The following is a 25,094-nucleotide window of genomic DNA, read 5'->3' as shown; positions in this document are numbered from 1 at the left end:
TTTAATTACGTTAAAACGGCAAATACTTTTTTAACATTAATTGTCCCTTCGCAAATAATTTTTGATTTTGTCGAAATACCTCTAACTAATACACATAATTTATAATTATTATTTAATGAATCAGTATAAGATAATTTATTCAATATTTCCTGTAACAAAAGTGGTAAATGAAATATTCTACCTTTAACTTTTTTTACCTTTAACTATTTGTTTTCGAGGCAACTTCTTATTAATAACAGTTCTTATTTTAAGAACAGTTTCATACGTTTTAACTCTCCGTATAAAAATTTTTTTTAATGTATTAAGAGATAATATTACTTCGTGCACTTCATCTAAGAAGATTATTTAAGATGCAATATATAGAAATTAAGCCCTTTCAAAAGTTGCTTACACAATAATTACATATATATTACGCATTAACTTTTTATTGTTGTACGTACGTCATGAAATCAAATTTGAATGTCTATTTGTGCTCTTGAAGACTATTGACTTTAGAAATATCTTTTTTATAACAATCTCTCGCATGATTCGCAAATATGTTGTAGTGTGTTTACTGAGCGTTTAGTCGAGACTTTAAATGCTTTATGATGTTTAGAAATAATATCATTATTACTCAAAATTGTATTGGTCTGTTGATATTTACATATATCTGCTTTTTCTTGTGCAGAAGTAACAATTTTATTTATTGTGTTTATGTCAGCATGAATTAATGCTTTGTCTAAATATTCAGTTTTTCGATAATAAAACTGTTGATAAATTAAACGCTTCATATATCTTACTTTTGGAAAATGAGGCGATATAATAATTGAATTGAAAGAAACATACCTTTGCAAAATGTTAAATCTATATGACAGCTACGCATATGATCCAATTTCGCATTTGAAGTTTTTATAGTATATGTATGAATACTTTGCACACATCAATTTTGGTGCATTCTTTAAAGTACATCTATTTACAGTTTCGAGGAACTTCTGATAATGGTCAATTAAAAGCGAATCGTAAATTTTACAATTGAAGTATTACACGACCAAGATTTTATGGATCTATCTGTTATTAATGATAATTTATTTACTACTTTTCCTTCTGTATTCATTACCAAAGGTTCAAATAAAGTTGCATTATAATGATATGTAGACTCAAAAAAATAATTTTCAGATGAGGTTGTACGTCTAAATTCGCCACATAATGCAGTTAATTTGTCTTTAATTGTAGAACATTCTGCGACAAGAGTTAAGCTTCTGCTTTCTTCTAATTAAAGTTAATTTTGTATATATTGCGAATATAACTAATTCTAATACATATGTACCAACATACAATATTTTCGTTACGGCTTTTAATTATTTCTCAATATGATCTCTAATATTGAGTTTATTTAATGATACTTTAAGTATTTCTAAAGAATTATGAATTTTTATAGAATTTCTCGACCAGAATTAGAATTATATTTGTGGATTTTTTTTTCTCTTTTTATAAATAAATCTTCTAATATTATAATATTTAAATTGCGGATGTATTCCACGCAAAATAGCCCGCAATTGTTAGTCGCTCCTTCCTGTTCCTTCCAAGGACATCCGGACAAAATATATCTTTACATGATGGCTCATGGTATTTCAATGCCTCAGAAATTTTTTGTGCTCTTTTCAAAGTACCTTTTTTTAATGAATTTAAAATTACTATTAAATAATTTCACTGCAGTACTCCGTTAAAATATCTTTTTTTAAAATTATTAAATAATAATGAGTGTATATACAAGTAGATTAACTATAAGAAAGATTTTTCAAAAAAGTTACTATTTCGAGCTGTTGAAGCGGTATACCTGATAATGATGCAGAGTCCGTATTATACATTTTGAGATTTGCATTGGAAATCATTTTTGTGAAAAAGGAAAGAGATGTAATGGTATCTATAGAAATATATATATTCTCGATTTTGGAAGATTTCTCGATATTCTATTTGACCAAAAGAACTCATTAATTTAACTATCCTCGGAACTGCTGGTTGTCTACGTCATCAAAAAAAGGATCTGATTCGTTATATCTTAACGAAGGCAAAAGTATCGGCAAAATATGACAGATTCTCACCCGTTTCTAGTGAATCATGTCCCTCTGATTATAAGTCCCAATATTCCTATGGTACGCACAATGCATATACACACATTTTTTTAATTTGCATATATGTAAAATATAAATCAAGAATATATATACAATTTAGGAAAAAGATTTAAAAAAATTTTTTAAATTAATTAAAAGATCAATTTAAAAAAAGATTAATTAAATTTAAATAAAAGAAGATTAGGATTTTGTTATAACTTTCTCGAATAGTGCTTTTGCAATAATTAATACTTTAAAATATGCATATTTCACATTTTCTAATGTTGCATTGAATTTAAAAAAATGTTTGAATTTTAGTTTTTCAGGAGAGAAAGAGAAAGATTGCACAAGCTTCTACATATTCCCCTTTGAGGCCTAATATTGTGGATATATTGCATATATGTAGAATATAAATCAAAAATATAAATTTAAGAAAAAGATTAATTAAATATAAATAAAAGAAGTTTAGATTTTGGTTATACCTTTCCTAAATAGTTTCGCATTGGTTGATGCACAAAACTGCATCGTAGGCTTCTGTTTTAATCAATATCTAGAAGTTTCGCCGTGTCACCGCTGGGATTTCCGCTGCAAAAGTCGCCATTCTCTTCGGTCCGGCCAGGGTCTATCGCTCCGATCGACAACTGATTATTTCGGCAGTTCAAGTTTGACAGTTGATCCAAGTAGAGATTTAATTTCTCGCTGTAATCCTTGTTCCTCATTATCCGTTCGGCGGTTTTATTTTAGTCCACCGTGGGAGTTACTATGTTGTTGAGCATACGGAGAAATTTTTAAAACAACACATACAATTTTATTGCATAATAGGCATTCTGCTCTGGTATTATTAATTTTTTGAAAATTTGTTTTCCACGTATTATTATTTAAAGTAGAAATTTCTTTGTACTCATGGTTCAAATGTGTTTTTAAATAAATAAATCTTTAATTAATTTAAAATTAGTGTAACATAAACTACATGTTCCATTATCATCAATTGGAATATAAAATTCCTACATCCAGGAATAATAACTTTTTTCGTGCAGTTCAGTACAATGGCGCTACAACTCCGAAACAAGCCTCATTAAGTTTAGCCCTCCACACATCTCACAATCAGTGCATCGACTCCAACTCGACACGCGCAGCAAAGATTTCGCATCTGCAATCTACCATCTCACTTTCGATCTTTCTCTTGTGCGATTATTGTATATATTGAAGTCGAGACGTTTCCAAAACGCTGTAATAAAATATTTTTTTATTAAGTACTTTTTGAATTATAAAACTTGAAAGTTACAGTACCGCCGACATTCGCATTACCCAAGATGTATCACGTGGAGGTTGCCCAGTCGGATTTACATCTCGTGTATGTATGTGTGCGTGTGCGTGTGTGTGCGCGCGCGCGCGCATGCATGAGTATGTGTCAGCACAGCCAGAGATAAGGATCCCGAAATTCGTCAGTCCCCCGGTATTTTACGACTCCAAACCCTCTCTGTGCGCACGAGAGTGTGTGTGTGTGTGTATGTGTGTGTATGTGTGTGTTAGATGTAATTAAAGAATTAATGTATTAGGTGTTCAAATTGATGTCTGTTTACTGCTTGACAGTGTGCCAAACAGATGTAGATACTTTGCACTCTTTGCAGTACATTTTCTAGCATTTCCTGTCCAATTAAATTCGAAACGTCTAATATTCTGGCTCGTAATTCATTAATGTTGGCAGGTTTTGTTTCGTATATCTTGCTCTTCAAATATCCGCAATAAAAATAATCTAGTGGGGTTAGGTCTGGTGATCTAGGTAGCCACTTGATTGTACCTCATCTACCAATTCATTTATTAGAAAATGTTTCATTCAGAAAATCACGAGTCATTACGGCAAAGTGAGCTGGAGCCCCATCCTGCTGGAACCAAACATGTTCAAAAGCAATTCCTGTAATGTTTTGGACATACGTGGCACGACTTCGGTTTGTAATAGGTGAACGTAATTGTGTGCATTTATATTCCCTTCAATAAAAACGGCCCTACAATATGTATGATGACCTATTATCTCAGCCCAAACATTTAGTTTCTGGGAATATTGAGTGTGACAATCCCTCATCTATTGAGGATTATAGTTAGCCCAATATTAAATTTTGACGATTGACAGATCCGTTTAACTCGAAGGTAGCCTCGTCAGAAAAACAAATCCAATTAAAAAATTGATGGTTCTCATCATATCGTCTCATCATTTCCTCGCAAAATTTAATTCTTCTGTCAAAATCATTCTCAGACAGTTCTTGAACGAGTCTCATTTTATACGGGAGGTAATCATGTTTCTTCAAAATGTCTGCGACCGATTTTCAGCTTATATTGCACTGAGCTATTTTCGAAGGAGGCTTATGGGGATTTTTGATAACACTTTGTAGAACTTTCAAAGCTACATCATCGTTACTTGTTGTTTTTGATTTCCCGGATCTTCTTTCATCTGCAACTGAACTTGTTCTTTCGCGAAACTATTCGATAGACAGTAACTTTAGAAATTGGATCGCGATGAGGATATGTGTTACTAAACAGATTCGCGACGTCTTGGTAGAATCTCATTTTATCATTATACCCTCGCATCATAAGAATATAGTAATTCTCTCTGTATGAGTTAGATGCATTTTTAAAAGTAATCAGATATGTAATGGTACAATCGTAGAAAAATTAAAGATTTTATGTAGAAAAAGTGATAAGGAATGACGGATTTCTCAGATATTATTAAATTGTACGAGTATGAAGTTCGCGTTCTTCTGCCTTCATATTTTCAGGAGAATAATAACGCAGGGCGTGTAATGGTCCAAATATGATTTATTTTCGACGGTGCTAATAAATAAATAAGAAAAAAATATTTTTATCCGATTTATCCTCCAGTCCGAAAGCCTTCAGTAACTCGAATAAGCGCATCGGCATATAATTAACACTGTCGATGAATTTCGTATGTCCTAATTGTATGTCGTTAATTTTGAAATTAGTTAATGTTCCTTGGGGAGATAGGCCCCCGGGGTGCAATATAAAAAATAAATTCATTAGCGGGGGACAATCACTCCCCCCTCAATCCATCTCTGAACACTATATGCAATTAAACGCATGAGGGGAGCCTAAGCTCCTCAAAGTCAAAAGTTAAAAAGCTGATATGAAAATTGACCCGGTCGACTGACCGGGGCGATGTATTGTATATAATTTTTAAAAATTTACCTTTAAAAAAAGGTAAAAAGAAACGCCAAATATAGGCACACCAGTAATGAAAAATTACCCACTGCAAACCCATATAGAATCGCACAAGAAAAATAATAATATCAAAAAAATTGCGCCATGTAAAAGTAGAAACTTGTATCAGTGAAAAATTAAAGTTGCAAACCCATATAAAGTCGTATATAGACTTCTCTTCACGCTGAAAGTTGTATGAAAAATTACCTACTGCAAACCCATGTAGAATCGTAATAATAAAAAAAAGGATAATTCAAACACAAAAAAATTAAAAATTAATAGAAAAATTAAAAATTTTTGCAAAAATTAAAAATTACAAATTAAAAAATTAAAAAAAACTTGGTGCTGCTAAATTAAACAATTTGTTAAAGTTAATTTTGAAATTTGTTTTGAAATTTTGAAATCGACGACGAGAGAATAAAGAATTTCCAATTTTTTTGTAAATAATTAATATATAATTTTATTGTGAGTAAACTTACGTGAAGATTCTGCCTTGGATTCTTCTTCCGCTTGTCGTCTTTGGGTGAGGAAAGCCAGTTTTACAGGGGTGTTATTCGCTATGAATAATTAATAACGATTGAAAATTTAACTTTATAATATAATCACGGTTGCAATTTTCTCATCAAAAGTATAGAATAAAATAATTACCTAATAACTGTATCCTTCGATGATCGTGTTGGAAACTTTCACGCATAAGTATTATTTCAGCGGCAATGTTTAACAAGACCACCGAAATGCCCCAATCTATATAAAATTCCGAGTGAAAAATTGGGGCTCAAGCATGCTAATTTCGTAGAAATATTGTAATTATTAAGCGACCTTTTTCCGTCAGCTACGATAAATACGAAATAGCATTTATGATCAGCACTAAACTCGCGGCTAAAATTACGCATTCAAATATTAAATTTTTGAGAGCTGTCATTTTTTCTCCTCACGCACACGTTTACACATAACTTACAGAGCATTAATACAACGCACTAATATGATATGTCGCAACACGCACATTTACGAAACGTGTAATTTAGTTCGGACAATGTCAAACTCAAAATGTTTATTTTCTATTACACAATGCGAAATTTATCGAGTTGACTCTGATTGTTGGTGAATTTTAGCAACAAGCTACCGGAATAAGTGCTTAAATATACAATAGCACTGTTTTTGCATTACGATAATACTTTTTCTAAATATTTTGTAACTTGAGAAATAATACATAATTGTTTTTTGTTTCATCATAATCACATATTTGACGGCGTTTCTTACATTGTTTATTTTTATCAAATATATGATTAGGAATATTTAATATGTCTTTTTGTAATTTTCTAACCTTATAATTGTAGGGAGGGCACGTCAAAGATAGCGAGCTGATATTAAATCGCAGTTTATTCATAAAGATTACTTAATTATACTGCTTAATTATACGGCTTAATCGTATACGCGGATTTTGCATCGGTGGCCGGCCGTCGGCCGTTAGCTTAGTCGAACCGTTCTGTTCGAGGGCAGGCGTGGAACTGCCTCTTTATCATTAACTAACTCTACACCCGAAATCGTCGGTGCATAAACAAACGCAGGCCGGGTCGACGGGACGCAGCGTCTTGAGTGTCGCGAACCTCTTGAAGAGGCAACGCGCCGCACTTAAAGTATCGCCGAGTTATATACTGTCCGCACGCGTGGTTTCAAGTGGCCCTATGCCCATCGATTCTCTACGTGCGTGGGAATGGCCCTATGCCTGTCGGTCTCGAAACCCTTACATAATGGTCAGATTGCTCTTCTTATTTTCGTAAATGAATTACTTTTATCACTTCTTGTTGTATCTTCAAAATATTGTTTTTTTACAACATTTCGTAGCTGGACAAAATCACGCTTTCTATGCATTTCTTGCTGAGTTGTCTCTATACTACAACTCCCCAGACAGCCATATCTGTTTGAACAGATTTTGCCAAACGTCTGTTATATATTTTTGCTAGCAAAAAAACTGCAGATTGTATACAAAATCTGTTATATGAAATAATGATAGCAGAATGTTGGCAGAAATGTTACAAAACCTGCTGACATAATTTGGTAGCAAGTCAGCAGCATAAACCAAGTAGGATTTGTATAAAATTATCATAGCAGATTGGCGGCAGAAACCGAGCAGGATCTGTTGGGAATCTGCGCAACGTAGTTTGATGTCAGATTGGCGGCAGAAATCGAGCAAAGTTTGCGTGCGCACAATCTGATGACAAATTGACAACATCTGCATTTTGCAGTTATTTAATAGTTTCTTCGCTTACCGCTATGCGATGTATTTTCTCGCAATCAAATTTCTGTAAAAATACATATAAAGTCTGCAAAAGTCGTGGCCTATTATTAAAGGATTAAAAGTACATTTCTATCAGTTTTAAACTGATTGGAATCAATAGGATAAATTATCCATTTACTTCCTATATTGATTTATTTCCTATTCATTTAAAGCATAAAGCAAGAATTTAATTCTCATATAAATAATTATATCTTAAATTTTAAAAATTAATTTATTTTTACAATTTATTTTATTATTAAAATTTAATTAAATTGAACATTTGTTATATGAGATATAACTACGATATAACATATATGTTATACATTAAATGTCATATTTATGAAAAGAAAATTATAATTAATTGATAACATCTTATGCATCTGTTATATTTATTAAAAAATATTCAATTTTATTAATATATTTATGTTCAAATTGCAAGAAACTGCAGGTCTTGCTCGCAAATTGCTGTCAGATTGTATGTTTGAAACTAAGAGAGCGCATTATTACAAAATCAATTATCGTTACATGAAAATATTCGGCATTGCCCTGCGCACATGTTTAGATTCGACAGTCACCTTCAAGGCTGTCGTAAATAATTGTCAACAATAAAATTGTCAACTCGAGTCATTAAACCAAACAAAACATCTAGCATCTTAACAACAATACATGCCAAAAGTCACCTCGTCGTTCACCGTATCGCGCTAAATCCTATCTAGAAACGTCTAGAAAAATCGCGCGTATAAAAGCAACGAGCGCGCAAAGAGCAGCGCCAGATTGCTTTTCGTATTCGCTATCGAAAGTCGTTGCGCCGTATTATATTCATATTCAATCGAAGGTGCTTACTTCGAACTACCGCGGGTGCATTTGCGAGTTATTAATAATACGAATTGTGTCCTTTTTTTATTATATATATTTGTACTTTCTTTTTTGTCTGAAATATATCGTGTAGTGTCAAGATTGTGCAATACTTTACTTGCGGTCCAAACAACCTTGCCCTTCATGTAACATTGCTGGTCCTTCGAGCCGGATCTTTTTTGATGTGTCCATTCTCCAGCGGTCCTCTTCCGCGACGGGCTCTCATAGGAGTCAGTGGATTCACGTGCTTGTGAGCGTGCATCTTGCAGTTCGGTTGCTTCGCCGTTGGTTGCACCGCCGCGTCGCCGGTCCACCATGAGCATGGATGCCGACGCTTTGTTGAGGAGTCAACAGGATCTCCATGGTCGCATTGCCCGAGCCTACGAATATTTGAAGAAGTCAGGCACTGCCAAAATCACCGTAGGAGTGATCGAATCACGCTTACAAACCTTGGAAGCGCATTGGAACAAATTCGAACAGAATCATGAGGAATTGTGCAGTACTCACTGGAATTTGGTATCGAAGCGCGATTATATTAAAGCAGACTACTACGGATTGGTAGAAGAAGCATTTACGGTCCAAAGAGGCACGCTCATGGACTGTTTGAGCTCACTCAGGAGTGCAATGGCGCCGCCGGAGACACCAGATCCACCCCCTCCTCCGCGGCGGACGCTTCCTCGCATTCAGCTTCCAACATTCTCCGGCAAGTATGAGGAGTGGCCGGCGTTTCGCGACCTTTTCCGATCGCTCGTGGTAACCGACTCAGCTGTGTCCAGCGTGGAGCAGCTATTTTACCTGAGATTCAGTGTGAAAGGGGAAGCCGAGAAGATGATCCGGAACATACTCACGACTGATGCAAATTTCGACCGGGCGTGGTCCATGTTGGTCAACCACTACGAAAACAAACGGCTTCTGGTGAGGTCCTGTCTGTCGTCCTTCCTTGCAATACCTAAAATGAAGAATGAGTCAGTTGGAGACTTGAAACGTATTTTTCATGGGATGTTGAATACTGTCGGAACGCTAGGCAGCATCGACCGCCCAATCACGGATTGCACGGATCTACTCGTGCACTTCATAGTCGAAATGCTCGACTCGCGCTCGCGGCGGGACTGGAAAACTGCGATAGGCGAATCATCCGACCCCCCGTCGTACGAGACACTTAAGATATTTCTCGAGTATCGAATGCGCACACTGGAAGCGTTGCATCCTGCAAAGGGCGAGTCGAGCGAGGCATCCGGAAGCAAGTCGAATGCTTCCACGAAATCAGCAAGGTCGCATGTAACGCAGAAGACGATCAAGAAGGGAGGTCGATGCCCTCTCTGTCAAGGAGATCACTACATCCTGTTCTGCAGTGACTTTCAAAGGAAGAAGCCGACGGAGAAGAAGACGTTCGTGGAATCCAATCATCTGTGCCCCAACTGCCTAGGTAAACATCAGCTCGCAGATTGCCAATCGAAGAAGTCCTGTGCCGCATGCAACGCGCGGCACCACTCGTCGACGCATGACGCGTACGCGCCTGAAACCAAATCGTCCGCTACCGTCTCGTCTCTCCACGTGCAAAGCCACAACACGAAGGAAGCTACAGTGCTCCTAGCAACCGCACGCGTCAATGTCTCGGACCGTCAACCATGCATCAGGTGCGCGCGATGGTCGATTCCGGTTCTGAGGTATCACTGGTTACCGAAGCCCTTGCACAGCGTTTCCGCCTTCAACGCTCGTCTGCACACGTTTCCATCCTAGGCATCGGAGGGCGACGCATAACCTTGAAACCGGGAGTTTCAGCCCAATCTTCGGCGGAGCACACGGGGACTCCGAATATACAAGCAGCAAAACATGGAAAACGAGTAGCGGAAGGTACCGGCGAAATTAATAATAATGGGCTGTAATTGATTATTCCGCGATCCAAATAGATTCCAGAGCGCGAACGAGGCGGAAAATAACAAATCTAGCGGAAAGTGTAGATACGCCACACTTCTTATATATTGAGAGCTACACCCTATTGCACTTTCAGAGAAACCACAAGTATTTCTTTTAGTTCTGGCTCAAGGAGCAATATTTAATTTTGTTTTTACATATGTAATGACCGTAGGAATCGCGATTCACGATATTATTATATTTAAGGGGACTTTATCCCAAACGATATTCAGTTCTCTAGTAGTAGCGGGTGCAAAACCGATAGTTTCCGAGCACCGAGTAAAATATAACTTTATTTTAGCTAACGCAGGACTCGCGTTTCGCGAAAAAGATATTATTTACAAGAGTTTACTCTTGACGAGTACATGTTATTTAATTATAACGCGCTCAACAATTATCATTCCGCACAGCGGGCGATATTTTAATTTATGCCTTAAGTTATTATGCCTTAAGTTATTCGCGATAATATTAGTTTATTCTGTAACGTCCGGGAAGACGTAGGACACGCAACCGGCGTATTTTGTTATTTTATGTTATTCGCGATAATATTAGTTTATTCTGTAACGTCCGGGAAGACGTAGGACACGCGACCGGCGTATTTTATTATTTTATGTTATTTGCGATAATTTTAGTTATACTGTGACGTCCGGGATGACGTAGGACACGCAACAGGCGTATTTCTTTATTTTATGTTAGCATTTAATTATATTTGCAATATTAATTTAAGAATAAATAATTTATGTTATCTTTATTATTTTAGTTACTCGCGAAAGCATATAATTAATATTTCGCGGAATCTCTTTGTCATGGACCGTTGCGTCAGCGAACAAAGAGCGGCGGTGGGCGGAGCTTCGGTCAGCAGAATCTGCTGACAAAACACAAGCTCAATGCGGACGCAGTTGATGTCAATCTGCCGCAATACTCTGATTGAATTTGCTGCCAATCTGCCGACATACTGCTAATATTTTGCTTACTGGGTCTTAACTTTTTGCATAGATTGCGAAACAAGTAATTGATATATTCAATATTTGCACGGTCACCATTTGTTCGCGGTATGGTCTCTATTATCATCGATGGTCTGATATACGCAGCTATTACCATTAATAGCAGTTCTATAAATCATTCCATGCATTTCCAGGTTACTTTTAAAGCCTTTTATAATAGTATCGCTCTCCATGTTGTGGAGCTTGTGTTACGATCGAAATTTTTGTAGCATTTATGGTTTCTTGATTCGATTTAGTTTTGTTCCACTACACTACATTACATATCGTGCAAAATTTATTGCGGACACCGACGAAGGAATCTTTTTTGTGCAGTAACCAATTGTAACATCAACGCCAGAAAGAGAATCGTAGGCGTTGATGTCTTCATCCAATTATTGTCCGCTATAACAGTTATATACCGAATACAGTTTATTGTTTCTTTTCTTTCGAGATCGAGTTGCTTTTCAACTTTGCTAGTCATTTTTATATTTTCCACGGTTGTTTTCTTAAAACCATTGATTAAATTTTTTAAATATTTAATATAAGTTTTATCGGACATGCATGGAATATTCATGGCTGCACATAGCTCTCTTCCAGAAGGATAAAACCAATTCCAACTGTAAAATCCTGTGTCCACGATCCGAGAATTCGGTCCGAGTTCTCGGACCGAGAAAAAGTTACTAAAACTCGGATCGTGGACACACCGAACTTGGATGCAAAACTCGAATAGAAAGCTCGGATGAAAAAATGCGTCGCGTCCCATTTTTCCATACTGGTTGCTAGGTTAATATCAATTTAATTTCTTGTTGTCAACATTATTACTTTATAAATAGCTAACAAATGTTGGTGAACGTGACATTGGATAATAGAAATGTAATTTTTATAACTTTTAATAATTTTTTCTTTATTTTTTTACATATTCGACTATAAGCCATCTAGAGTCGTCAAAGTACAACTATTTCTATTCGAGAACTTGAATCGAGAACTCGGACCGATTTCTAGTATCGTGGACACAGGCCTTAATAGTTCCTGTTACAGCAGCCTTATTAATATTTAATGTTTTCGGTTCTGTAGGTTTAGGAGTGGAATTACGCGCACAATCGAATTCGATCAGTCGACTTCTAATGCGTTTCTGCTCTACAGTTTTCTTGTCAAAAATCCAATGATAAATAAGCATGAACTAAGAAAACTGTAGAGCAGAAACGCATTAGAAGTCGACTGATCGAATTCGATTGTGCACGTAATTCCACTCCTGATCAGATGTTGGCTTCATAATTACACATTTGGAATTTGAAGAATTGAGTCATTAACTCACGCTGACGAGATTTTATGAGTTTCCAATCTTTAAATTGCACTCTATTCCTCGCGCATAATTATTAAATATTCTGTAGATTTTATTTTATAAAAGAAATATTGACAATGCGATCTTGTTTTGCTTGGACAGGCTTTCAGGCATGGTTTCCTGGATACAATTTATATTCAAACGGCTATTATAGATAAGGTAAACACGTAATCGTAATAAAGGAAAAAACTTTGCTATAGTAATGCAATATAATGATGCTATGATAATAACATAATTGTGTGATAGAGCGCCTTTAAAGTAATACAAGCAAATGAGAAATAATATTTTCTCACTATATTAAAGTTACAAATCTATATAGTCTATATAAATCTATATACATTATTGATTAATGATTCAATAAATAATAAAAAGAAATTATCGATGTGTTATATATTCGATTGTATAGCGCGCGGACGTAATACGAACGTACGCGGTTAAATCTAAATACCACCTTTAGGAGAGCTCATGCGCGGGGGTTTAAGGATCGTGTGTGCGTGTACGAAGGAGGAGAAGCGAGTTGCTATTACACACGTGTTCCGACCGGACGTATCGTACTTATCCCGTTATTCTCCCAGTATTCTAACTACTTGTAATTGGGATACCTGTACACATTTTATATTGTCTAATAAATGAAATACACAACACGATGGTTATTAATTGCAACAAATAAGAAATAAAAAATATTTTCTCACTCTTAAGGGGGACACCAGGGTAACCACTCAAAAAGTAAAGGTGTTTTTAGAAATTTTTTTCAAAGAAACTGTACAACGAATCTTTCTGTGACTTTCTGAATATTTTATTAAATGTATTTAAAAAATAGAAATAATCTTTTCTAATTAATTTGGAGCCCATATATTCACTGTCCAGAGCTCGAAAGTCAGCGTTCCAAAAAAAAGTTGGTGGTCGCGTTGACAGCATTTCAGCCATACAGTTCATCTGAAATGAAAATCCAAAATATTTATGAACTATGTACCAACGACTATTACCTGACGTAGAAAAAAAATAAAATTATGAAAAAATGACAAAATGGCAAACCTTTGAAAATAAATAGACGAAAAAATAAAGCCCTTTCATTGATAAAAAAATTAAAAGGGAGTAATAAAAAAAATCCTACATCGGGTAAAAAAGAGATGGATTTTGTGAACAAATTTATATTATTGCGACCTTAATTATAGTAATCGGATGTACAATTTTTTAGATCTATTGTGAATGCGGTTAAAAAAGTCCTTTTTGAGAAAAATGCGTTTAAAGTTTCAGTAGTCATTCATTCGAAAATAAAAAATTAAATTAATTAACTTATTTCTAATCAGCTATTCCTGAACCATATAACAGCTTTTCAGCATTCGAGTTTTCGTTGGCATTGTTGTTTTTACCTCTTTTAGCTTGCAAACGCTTCTCGTGCGTGTTTTCTCACGCGTGACACTCGGCCATAATGGTACGTTTCGTGTCCATTGTACAATATTGATACAAAGGGCATGTTCCGATATTACTGCCCGTACTGAAAATCTATAGTTTACGTTACGTATATTATATATTTTCAGTACTGGCAGCAATAAAATAGGAACATGGGGAAAGTTTCGCATATCCTCACGCCTAATATCTCCAGAACATTCATCAGACTTGTATCTTGTATGTCCATAATAATATTGTGGCAATGTTAGCAGCAGTTTTTATTGTAAAAGAGCCGTTAAACGATGTCTTCGGCACAAACTTCCAAATGATAATAGCGTTGAAACTCTCGTTATTATTTTGATTAAAAATACTGCTTGTATTCAGACAATATCCCTTTTGCTTTTGCTTGCTGTCACGAGCATCAAGAGTCTTCGCACAATTTTGATGCTGAAGAATTTTTTCGGTAGAAATTTTATGAAAGAAAAATTAGTAAACAAACTCTAATAACGTTAAAATATAAAAATAAAAACCGGCTGTAGAGAGCGGATACGGGTCAAAGCGCGAACAATAAACATTTGTCTTAAACACAAGAAAGATTTTATTAATTCAAAAACCAAACGTTTCGACCCCTCTTCGGGTCATTCTCAGTGACTACATGAAACAGATACATACAATAATTAGCAAGTGCCAATCGTGCGACCGAAATACGCGGTATCCCACGAAACACCAAACACCATTCTCTCTACGAGGCGCCTCTGATCGGTTACAGCCGTATAGAGAATGGATGTGTGTCGTATGTCCACCACAAATCACTATGAAAACAAGTGTTAAAAAACTAAAGCAGAGACAAAAGAGTGAACTTAATTCTCGAGAGGTATTCATCGAGAGAGCGCAAAGGCATACGAGGGAGCACGCGACCGATCCGCACTTGTCAAAATATTCATCGCGAGTAATTCAAAATATAACTTTGACATTATATAACAAGTTAGATGTTTGTCGTTAAATAAACAAGGGGGGAGGGGGAACCTTGTGACCGAACATTATTATAATTTTGGTAAACTTTTGATAATATGGACATAAATATGGTCTAGACATTCCGTGTCACTATATATGTATATATATATATATATATATATATATATATATATATATATATATTGCGACGACTTTTTCTTCCGATTCGCGCGCGGCAAACCGAAAGAACGGAGCGGAGTCGTCTACAAAAAAACGATATAGAGATAGATTTATTTAATTCCGCGTGTGAGCTAAGGTGTCGGTCGCTCCGCGCGTACCGCAGCGGAGAAAAGGGCCGTAATTAATACGAATCGATATGCTTAGGGCGCCAGACACGTTCTTTCACGCATCAATCCGCGAAATAATCCGACGCGAAATCTTGGCCAAAAACCCGCTACGGGCCGGTCAGCTCTCCTAACGGTAGAGGGGCAGGATGGTGTTGCCGCGAAACAGTGTTGGGCATTATTTAGATAAAATTTTATTTAGGTAAGGATGAGAATGAAATTTTATGCGATAAAATTTTATTCGTTACTTGTAAATAAATATCTATTCTAATAAATTTTTATCTGCAAATCAGAAATACAATTTTATTCGAATAAATTTTTATCCGTGACTTACGAATAAAATATTAGTCGAATAAAAAAATTATTCATAATTGGTGAATAATATTTTATTCGAACAATATTTATTTGTAAGTCACGGATAAAAATGTATTCGAATAAAATTGTATTTCTGATTTGCAGATAAAAATTTATTAGAATAGATCCTTATTTACAAATAATGAATAATATTTTGTCACAAAATGTCAGTAGAGGAGTAGAGATAAAATTAGAAAACAAGGAAAAATCAAACAAATAGCAAATTTCAAGTTATTAGAGTTTATTTGAAAACACGAATGTCTTGATTACGATACAAGGAAAGAAATTTTTTTTTGTTGAAACTGAATTTTTCCTTTTTACATTTATTCTTTTGTATAATATCATGAAGAAAAAATACATAAATAGTACCTGAAAACTAAGTAGTTTTTGTATTTATAACAAATTACAAAAAATAATTGCAAAAAACAAAAAAGTAAAATAAAAATGTTTCCACTTTTGCGATTGACTTCAGTAAATAACTCATGAGCCGGTCAATGAAGTCGGTTATAATGTATTGTGTGTGGGTCTAGTATAATGAAATTAAGATAAGTTTACATATGCTTATGTGATAATAGTAAAATGTAAATATAATTAACAATTTTTTTATAACGTTGCAAAAATACATTATCTTAAATCACAGCATTATAATTGCATCTATTATTGTCACTTTCGTTGAGCAGTGAACCATACGGTATTGCAGTTTTCAATGTAAAAAAATCTAATAATTCTTATTCATTTACATAAGATTTAGAATAATTTCCCTTCAAAACAACTTTCATTTCGAACATTTTGTCTGACAGCTTACTACTTTTTGGAACATTTGTCATGGTAGCGTAAGAAAATAATCGTTCGACGGGTGCAGAGGATGGCAGTGGTATATAACGCATAAACACTTTTTTTGTTGCTGGATAAGATTGGAGCATTGAGATTTCTCGAGTATTCCCAGCAAACACGAGTATATAACTGTTATATTGTCATAATAAAACGAAATGTAACACGCAATATAACACGAATGTACAAGGTTATATACACGTTAGTAGTAATTTCCTATTCATATATATTACAACTATATAACATTAATGTAACACGTAAATAACATGTTATATAACTTTCTTAAAAATTATATAATACTTACATAACATGTATAAAAATTAGTTAAAAAGTTATATAACTGTAATGTAAATTATAGAATTGTGTTATAAAACTTTTATATACTCGTTACTGAATAGTTATATATATATATATATATACAATATATATATATATATATATATATATATACAATATATATATATATATATATATATATATACAATATATATATATATATATATATATATATATTGAGAATCAAAATTTTAATTATTGCATACTTGTTATACAAACGCAAATACTATAAATATTAAATTATTTAACTAATTTCAAGCAAAACTAAAGAACATTTTGATTAATTTTGAATGGAATTAATTAAAGAATTTGATATTTATATAATATTCGCGTTTATAACAAAAGTATACAACAGTTAAAATTTTTATTCTCAATATATGTATGTATATATATATATATATATATATATATTGCACTAAATTGTAAATAAGTGAACATAACTGAAAAAATTAAGATTTTTACTTTATTGATTATTAAAAGTATCCTATAGATGTGTAACTATCATTAAATGGCTATAATATACATTAATAAAAGGTATAAACTATATTTGTTTTTATATAAATAAAGTTTCTTTTATTCATTAATTTTTGAATATATGTATAATATATATATAATACATATGGACTAATTTTGTACATAACTTTATTAATACATATTAGACTTTGTTATACGAAAACATAAATAAAAACGAGAATAAAATCTATAAGAACTAAAAATTTGTACTCTATTATATTCTTTTATAGACAAAAACAAAATGATAATAAAATGATAATCATATAATCAGTAACTTGCACGTAATCAATACAAAATTAAAACGTAATCAATACAAAACTAAAATTAACATACTTTTAAGTACGTGTGCGTTTCTCAACATAATAATCTTTGCCATGTCGACCACTTGTAAAAATACGTTCGCGCATAACAATACCGTTTCTTCCTTCCACGTAATCAGTTCGTTGGCTCTATAGCCTCTTTATAATTATTGCAATATATTCGTTTCCGCTTGAAAAATTGCGATCAACATAGTCTCTAACTTGAGCTGTTGTTTCAAATTTTCGTAAATTCTTTTAAGAATATCCAACTTGTTTTTTAGTTCTAAATATCACAAACAAGTTACCACCATTAGCTACCTTATAGTAAGAGATCTCGGTTATTTTTTATCACTAATTATTGTAGTATTAATCTTCAGTCTTTCGCGATTAAGACTTTTTTTAATTATTTTCTTCATCAATTTGTTCACGTTCGACATCTTTTCCTTTGTCTTCTCTCCGTTTTCGTTGTTTGGCAAAACGCAGCCATTCCGCTGCTATATTGTCAAATTCAGCTTCCGTGAAATTGGAATGTTTAAAAGTAATTTCTCCTGGAAAAAATAATATATTATAGAGTTAATAAAATAATATAAAAAAGATTTCGGTAAATAGGTATGTTTAAATAACATGTAGAACATACTTTTCACAATTTTAATAAAATATAGGTCGGAGACTTTAAAATTGTTACGGATGCCTTTCCATGAGCAACTTATCGCACATTCATTGGAAAATATATTGGAAAGAATGCGATGAATAATATCGCGAGGATTATTTCCTCCGATCCTTAACAGAAATTGTTTCTATAAACAGAAATAAACAATTAGAAAACTTTCCATATTTTATTATGGTAAGACTATTTGTATGTCGTATCATGAAACAGTTGTGTATATTGAAATAAAAATGCTATTGGAACTTACAAATTGCTTCGTTGGTGTCGTGCAACAGCAAATCAAAATTACATATGGCTTCCGTTTGTAAGGGTAATAGTTCAGCAATAAGACTATCCTCGCTGCTCTTTGTTAAAACTGGAGCGTGGCTCCTTATAACATCTTCAATTCGATGTATCCGTTCTTTTATATCTTGCAATATTAAATTATGTGTGGCTTGGGAGCGTATTATTTCTTTCAGGTTTCTTTCTGCAATGCAACGAGTAATGTTATATATGAGTTATTCCACGTCAACCGGGCTACATCTCTGCCCAGAACAGATTGCATAGCTACATATATAAAAAAAGTACAATTCTTTATTTAACTGATTATATTCTTTCAATGTTATGACCTACACATTTTTTCAAATTTGTGGGAATTACAATGCGTTCCATCAGCGCAGCGTTTTCTATCAATATCCAGTGGCTCCCATAAAAATTGAAAAGGCACAGGACATATATAACAGAAGGAATGTAATACTAATTATCAGTAAACTCGGACCGATTTCTAGCATCGTGGACATTGGCCTTTAGTGAAGTAATAGCAGAAAATAAACTACTTTTACTGATAATTAGTATTACATTCCTTCTGTTATATGTCCTGTGCCTTTTCAATTTTTATGGAAGCCACTGGATATTGATAGAAAACGCTGCGCTGATGGAACGCATAGTAATTCCCACAAATTTTAAAAAATGTGTAGGTCATAACATTGAAAGAATATAATCAGTTAAATAAAAAATTGTACTTTTTTTATACATGTAGCTATTACTTAATTAACAGCTATCATATGTATATATTAATACATACTTATTTTCATATTTGAGTCCTCTAAATATCCTCTCATTCCTTCAGATAATGGAGTAGATAATGGAGCACTGTCTACAATATTGAGACATATTAATATATATTCTATTATAACTATAATTATTAGAATAACTATAATTTTTGTTCATTTCAATAATATGTATACCTTCCAATATTATGGGCAATTCAGAAATATATATTTTCTCACTGGGTTCAGAACTTGAACTGGGATTTGTGCAGGAAATCTTCCTTTTTTCTGGAAATATATATAGTATTATAATAATGAAAATATATCATAATAATAATACTAAATACACTACATAATATACATACCATAAGATTGTGAAAGTGGAAAGTCATTCATATCATTTACATTTTTTTCATTATTATTGCATGTATCATTGTCTAATCTTAAGTTGTCCGGACAGGCTGGAATAGCAGAAACTTTATTCATACTGATTGCTTTCCCTGTAAAAAATATTATTTTTTAAACATTTTTCCTGTAACACTTAAAAATCAAAAAAGTTATTCACTTTATCTTATTTCAATTTTATCTCTATCTTACAAAAGCTGCTGTACAAAAACGAGATAATTGTTAATCTGTAGGAACTGTTAATGTTTAGAAATATCTTAAAAGATTTGTAGCTATTAATAAATACATATCAAACATTTGAACTCTATATACACAAATATGTACAGTTTTAGTAAAATGAAGGATGCAAAGATATTTAAATTACATTTTATTTGAAGTAAAATAAGGAAATAAAGAGACTGATGCATAATTGTAATGTACAGGATATCTGACTGTTCCTGTACGTCCGCTCGTGTACAAGTAAATTAAGTAAAACTGAACACAAAAGTCCTCTATGTTCTAAATCCATTTTACAAATAACTACGTTATTTAGAGTAATTAAATAAAAAAGATTAATGAATGTGTGTGATCGCGCACAATTACTTACTAATCTTTTTTAATTAATAACTCAAATTTTTACATGGTTATTTGCAAAATGGTAGAGGACTTTTGTGTTTGGTTTGAAATAATCTACCTGCACATGAGCAGACTTGCGGGAGCAGTCAGACACCCTGTATATTAAATATAATGAAACATACCCTTGTAATACATACTCTTATAAGTCTTATATGATCGAGGCACATCATTTTCCTCTTCTTCACTGCTAAATCGATTATATGAAATGCGTGGCCTTTTACCACGTCCCAACCTATCTTCATCAGTTGTTTCATAATTGGAGTCAGCTGCACTTTTCCTGGCAGATTCTAAAGATGCTACGAAAACAAAAAGTTGATATCTACATTAATCTACGCGCGCGCGTATGCGTTAAGGATAATAATACTAATATAATAAAAACAATAATAATAATATATATTCAATTTAAACTTATATGATCTAATAATAGTGTAATATAATAACAAGGCATATACTCAAGATATGAATGCATAAGTACTTACTGCAGTATTTTATGACGTCAACTTCATATAGATTCCAAGTTTCTACATTCGGGCTTGTATAGTTGGCTATCAAGAGTTTAGCATTTATTGTCCGTGGCGGCCATAAACACAGCTGCTTATTGTCCTCGCGTATAAGCCACGATATTGGTACCTCGGAATATAAATTGTCAACAAGAAATTTGACAACTGCATATGTCTTTACTATTATTTCGCCACGGTTTTCCATTTTTCAATATAATCTGTAAAAGAAAACAGTATATTTTAGTATGTTAAATTATTTCACAAATTAAAATATGTACATCTAATTACATCAACTATTATATTGGCAAAGGCAGGTTGATTTGACAAAAAGAAAATTATTGTTTTAATGTAAAAATTTGTACAATTAATGTAATATCAAAGTTTTCTTCTTACATAAAGTAAAACAAGTAAAAAACATTTTGTGTTAAAAGATAATTCTCTTATATTAACAGTTATCAATCAATCAAAATTGTAATTTTGCGATTTTGCTTATAATTTCATGAGATTTAAGTACATAAAGCATTGCAAAATTTAAAAATTAAATATTAATACAGCATACTTGAAAGTTACTCACCTTACAAATATCCGTTCAATATGGATAAATTTTGCAAATTTCCAAGTATACAAGTTAGCATTACTTCCCATACAGCACAGATGATTGCAGTAACATTGCAGGAACCTTGCAGTTACATTCAATGTAACTGCAACGCTGTATAGCCCAAGACAAAAGAATACGTTACAATGACTTACATTTTAAGGGCAGTCTACAATGGCAGTAAGCAGTATAGAGTAAGCAGTAAGCAGTATGAAATGGGATATGCCCATTTCGTTACTCCCGGTCTTTACATCCACTAAAAACAGTATAAATGGCAATAACAAGACTGTAGGAATAGAGAGTATACTGTTTTTAGTGGATGTAAAGACCGGGAGTAACGAAATGGGCATATCCCATTTCATACTGCTTACTGCTTACTGCCATTGTAGACTGCCCTTTATTCACAATCTATTTTTAAGATTATTTACCAGTAAAGCACATAAAAATACAAAACATACAAAAAATACAAATTTATAAAAATGTACAGCGCGCATCTAATTGTTAGTATGAAGAAGCGGAATTGTAATATAAGAATCGACCTGATCTATATTTTTCAATATTAAACATTTTTTTTTAATTTTAGTGAGTGGAATTGTTATGATTTCTGAAGCAGTTGTGTTTAAAATGACATATATACCTAATTTTTCTGAAACACATGGCACAGTAAAAAGAGATTTTGGATTTAAAAAACGTTTTGCACGAAAGAATAATGTATTGTCCTCTTTAACTACATCCAAAATAAAAACTACAGAATTATCATTGAGCAAAGCACACTTATCATTTTCAGTTATTGCAATTTTGAAATTTTCATATTGAAAACACGAAATTTTGTTTTTACTTGTATAAACAACAATCGGATAATGTACGATGGAGCACGGTATAATTGGTTGCTGTAATTCTTCAAATAGGCGATTTGATAATTCTTCTAAAGGCTTTCCGCATTGATGCAATTTTTTTTAATCTTCTGCATATTATTTTCGTATTTAAAGCAACTAAAATTGTCAAGACAACCAAAGGTTTTTACATCATTAGCAATATGAATAAGATTATGAACATTATGTGACAGATATTCTTCACCATAAATAGTCCCGTAATTAGAAACAAACCATAATAATAACGAATGTGCATAAGTTACAAATGTCGTACATATTTGTGGATCAGCCATTATTCTTATCGCAACACTAAGGGAAAGAAAGTGATTATACCAAATCGGAGGAATGGTTGACTTTAAAATTACTATTCCAGTATACAACAAAAATTAACGCAATTCCGTAGCTTTCCATTTATCAATATCAACTAAAGGTCTAGGTTTTCTTGCAAATTCAGAAGGAATGCAATGTTTAATATTCATTAAATGTTGCGAAATTGAATTAATATTTTCTTCACGTAATCTGTTATTTTTATTTCCTTTTATCCATAATGTCAACAACCGTTTTGTAACACCCAAGCAAACAAGGTGCATATAATCGAGCGGAATTTGTGAAATCATCCCGATGGAAAGCTTTTCCAATATAGAATCGCCTGTGTGATGTTCAATTTGAGTTCGATTTTTGAACGAGTCATCTGTACGTAAAATATTATTAGTTTCAGGAAAAGTTACTCTATTCATTACGAAGTCACCTTCTTGTATACATTTAGTACATGAAAAATATCCTGTGTGACCTTTCGTATAAGTGATGAATGATTTGGCTGGAGCATCACACAATATTGCGTTAATACTAACTTTATATTTATTGTTACAAATAATTATGCCATTATCGGAGAGAAACAAAAATTCGTTAACAAAACCGGCGAGAAAATCATTTGCATTGTTCGGTTTACACATACCGTGATACACACCAATTACAAATGGCGATGTATGAATACTAATATCTTCAATCGATGCCATTATAGGCCACAATTGGCTACTAGAACTTTTTGAAATTGGTAAACCATCTATATTTATGTTTATTTTAATTTCATCTGTCTTAATAAATTTGGAATAAATTTCTATGGATCGTTTCAGAGCAGAAGTAAAACCGAAATGTACATACCGACCATTACCCATACATTTAATATTTATTGACGCGTTACGTGGTGTATGAACTAAAACTCTAACATCACCAGGCAATTCTACATGACCATGTTTTCTTAATATTTTAAGTAATTCGTTAGCAGTACTGTGAGGAATATTACGTTCAATAATTAATCTCTGTAAGTCTTCCCGTAAGGTTTGCTCGTTACACTTATTATTTAAAATATCTGTCAATGCAGGTATATTATTTTGTGAATCAGGAATACATATTTCATTGCTTTCAAACTGTGCCTCTATTGATAATTCCTCCGATTGATTTATATCTTCAAATGATATCATTTGTGCAAAAATTATCTGAATTTACGTTTATATTTGCCGCTTGTTCTGTAGTTGTTACATTAGATGCTAAATTCGATAAAGTGGAATACGAAATAACATCTTGACTATGTAATGAAATAGAATTTTCATTATGCAAATCTTGATTAATAATCTAATTCCTTCGTCTTTGTGTTAAATATCTAATATCTTTAGGCATGGTAAACGTAGAGTGCAAGTTATGCCTTTATAAACAAATATTATAAAAATTGTACCCGCTCTGTTATATTCTACATAAAATATATACATCAAAATAAAAATACATAAATATACATAAAAAAGCAGAAAAACCTAAAAAATATTTTATATTTCTTTATAAATATATATATATTTTAAAGTAAATATTTATGTATTGAATAAAATATAGAACCTACTTATATTTGATACAATGTTAAACTTTCTAAATAATCAAAATTTTGACAATATAAACAAAAATTAGAGAATTAATATAATCATGAGTGTCAATAATGGTACTAACAGATTGCCGACCAGTAACAAAAAAAAATAAAAAATGATTAAAGCAATTTTTTAAAAAATTTTCTGAGTTTTAATAATCCAATTTCATAAGAATTTCCTGATTTTTCAAGATAAAAAACAAAAATGAGAAAAAATTTAAGATTTTATATCAAATATAGATTTAAATTAAATTTAAAAAATATTAAATATTGATATAAAATGTAATAAACATATAATTTTCTCCAAACATATTTGCTTCTTCAAATTTAATTGGTGTATAAAAATATTAATTATTATTTTTAAACATACACATATATATAAATTATAGAAATAATTTTGAATAATTAGAATATGCAATGTATGTTAACTTACGTGTCCACAATATAGCAGAATCAGTGGATAGCTCAAGCAGTTTTCACCAAATTAAAATATCGAGTATTGAAAGACTGGGTCTATTTTTCAACAAAATATGAAGTGCTGAAATAGAAATTAAGCAACAAAAATAAATAACATAAATTTTAATTGTGAACAAATAGCAACATTTAGATTAACATTTATATTTAATCAAACATTTTTATGATATAAACATTCCCCAGCAAACACAAATATATAACAGCAACATTATTACAATGTAACTGAATGTAACACGTAATATAACGTATATATTACATGTAACGTATATGTTAATTGTAATTTCCCACTCATACAATGTTACAGTTACTTAACATAAATATAACATGT

General features: G+C 32.5%; 1 protein-coding gene and 1 long non-coding RNA gene across 14 annotated transcripts in view; one reads left to right on the top strand and one right to left on the bottom strand.

The window, feature by feature from the left end:
* The window catches only part of LOC145937748 (uncharacterized), a 412,856-nt gene that overhangs the window by 24,001 nt on the left and 363,761 nt on the right, over positions 1-25,094 (top strand). The window contains exon 5 of one of the 11 annotated variants that reach the window (XR_014425639.1): positions 6,641-6,692. The exons of 8 other annotated variants lie outside the window; for them this stretch is intronic. This is a non-coding gene — a long non-coding RNA (uncharacterized LOC145937748). Of the gene's footprint in view, positions 1-958; positions 991-2,408; positions 5,632-6,640; positions 6,693-25,094 lie in introns of those variants that run through there. 2 more of the 11 variants (XR_014425629.1, XR_014425642.1) reach the window with 2 other exon arrangements.
* LOC145937668 (uncharacterized) lies at positions 17,578-24,695 on the bottom strand. Of its 3 annotated transcripts, none has more exons than XM_083040876.1 (9): positions 21,488-24,209; positions 20,893-21,131; positions 20,536-20,709; positions 19,759-19,893; positions 19,592-19,681; positions 19,429-19,500; positions 18,613-18,831; positions 18,336-18,495; positions 17,578-18,246 (listed from the first exon to the last, which is right to left on the bottom strand). In XM_083040876.1, coding segments are annotated over exons 2-8 (918 nt in total). In that variant the 5' UTR covers positions 21,119-21,131; positions 21,488-24,209; the 3' UTR covers positions 17,578-18,246; positions 18,336-18,493. The 3 variants fall into 3 exon arrangements, with proteins under 3 accessions (XP_082897002.1, XP_082897010.1, XP_082896994.1); XM_083040884.1 differs by having other exon boundaries at positions 17,579-18,246; positions 20,551-20,709; positions 21,488-24,206; XM_083040868.1 differs by lacking the exons at positions 17,578-18,246; positions 18,336-18,495; positions 18,613-18,831; ... (2 more) ...; positions 19,759-19,893; positions 20,536-20,709 and having other exon boundaries at positions 21,118-21,131; positions 21,488-24,695.

This window comes from Prenolepis imparis, unplaced genomic scaffold, assembly GCF_030444845.1.
Source record: "Prenolepis imparis isolate NDT839.2.m4 unplaced genomic scaffold, iyPreImpa1.0 SCAF_1, whole genome shotgun sequence".
In the NCBI taxonomy this organism is placed as follows: Eukaryota; Metazoa; Arthropoda; class Insecta; order Hymenoptera; family Formicidae; genus Prenolepis; species Prenolepis imparis.
This window is presented reverse-complemented; position numbering and strand designations above follow the sequence as displayed.

Excerpts from the sequence above, each read along its gene's own strand:
- LOC145937668 (XM_083040868.1), bottom strand. The coding sequence starts at position 23,861 with ATGATATCATTTGAAGATATAAATCAATCGGAGGAATTATCAATAGAG.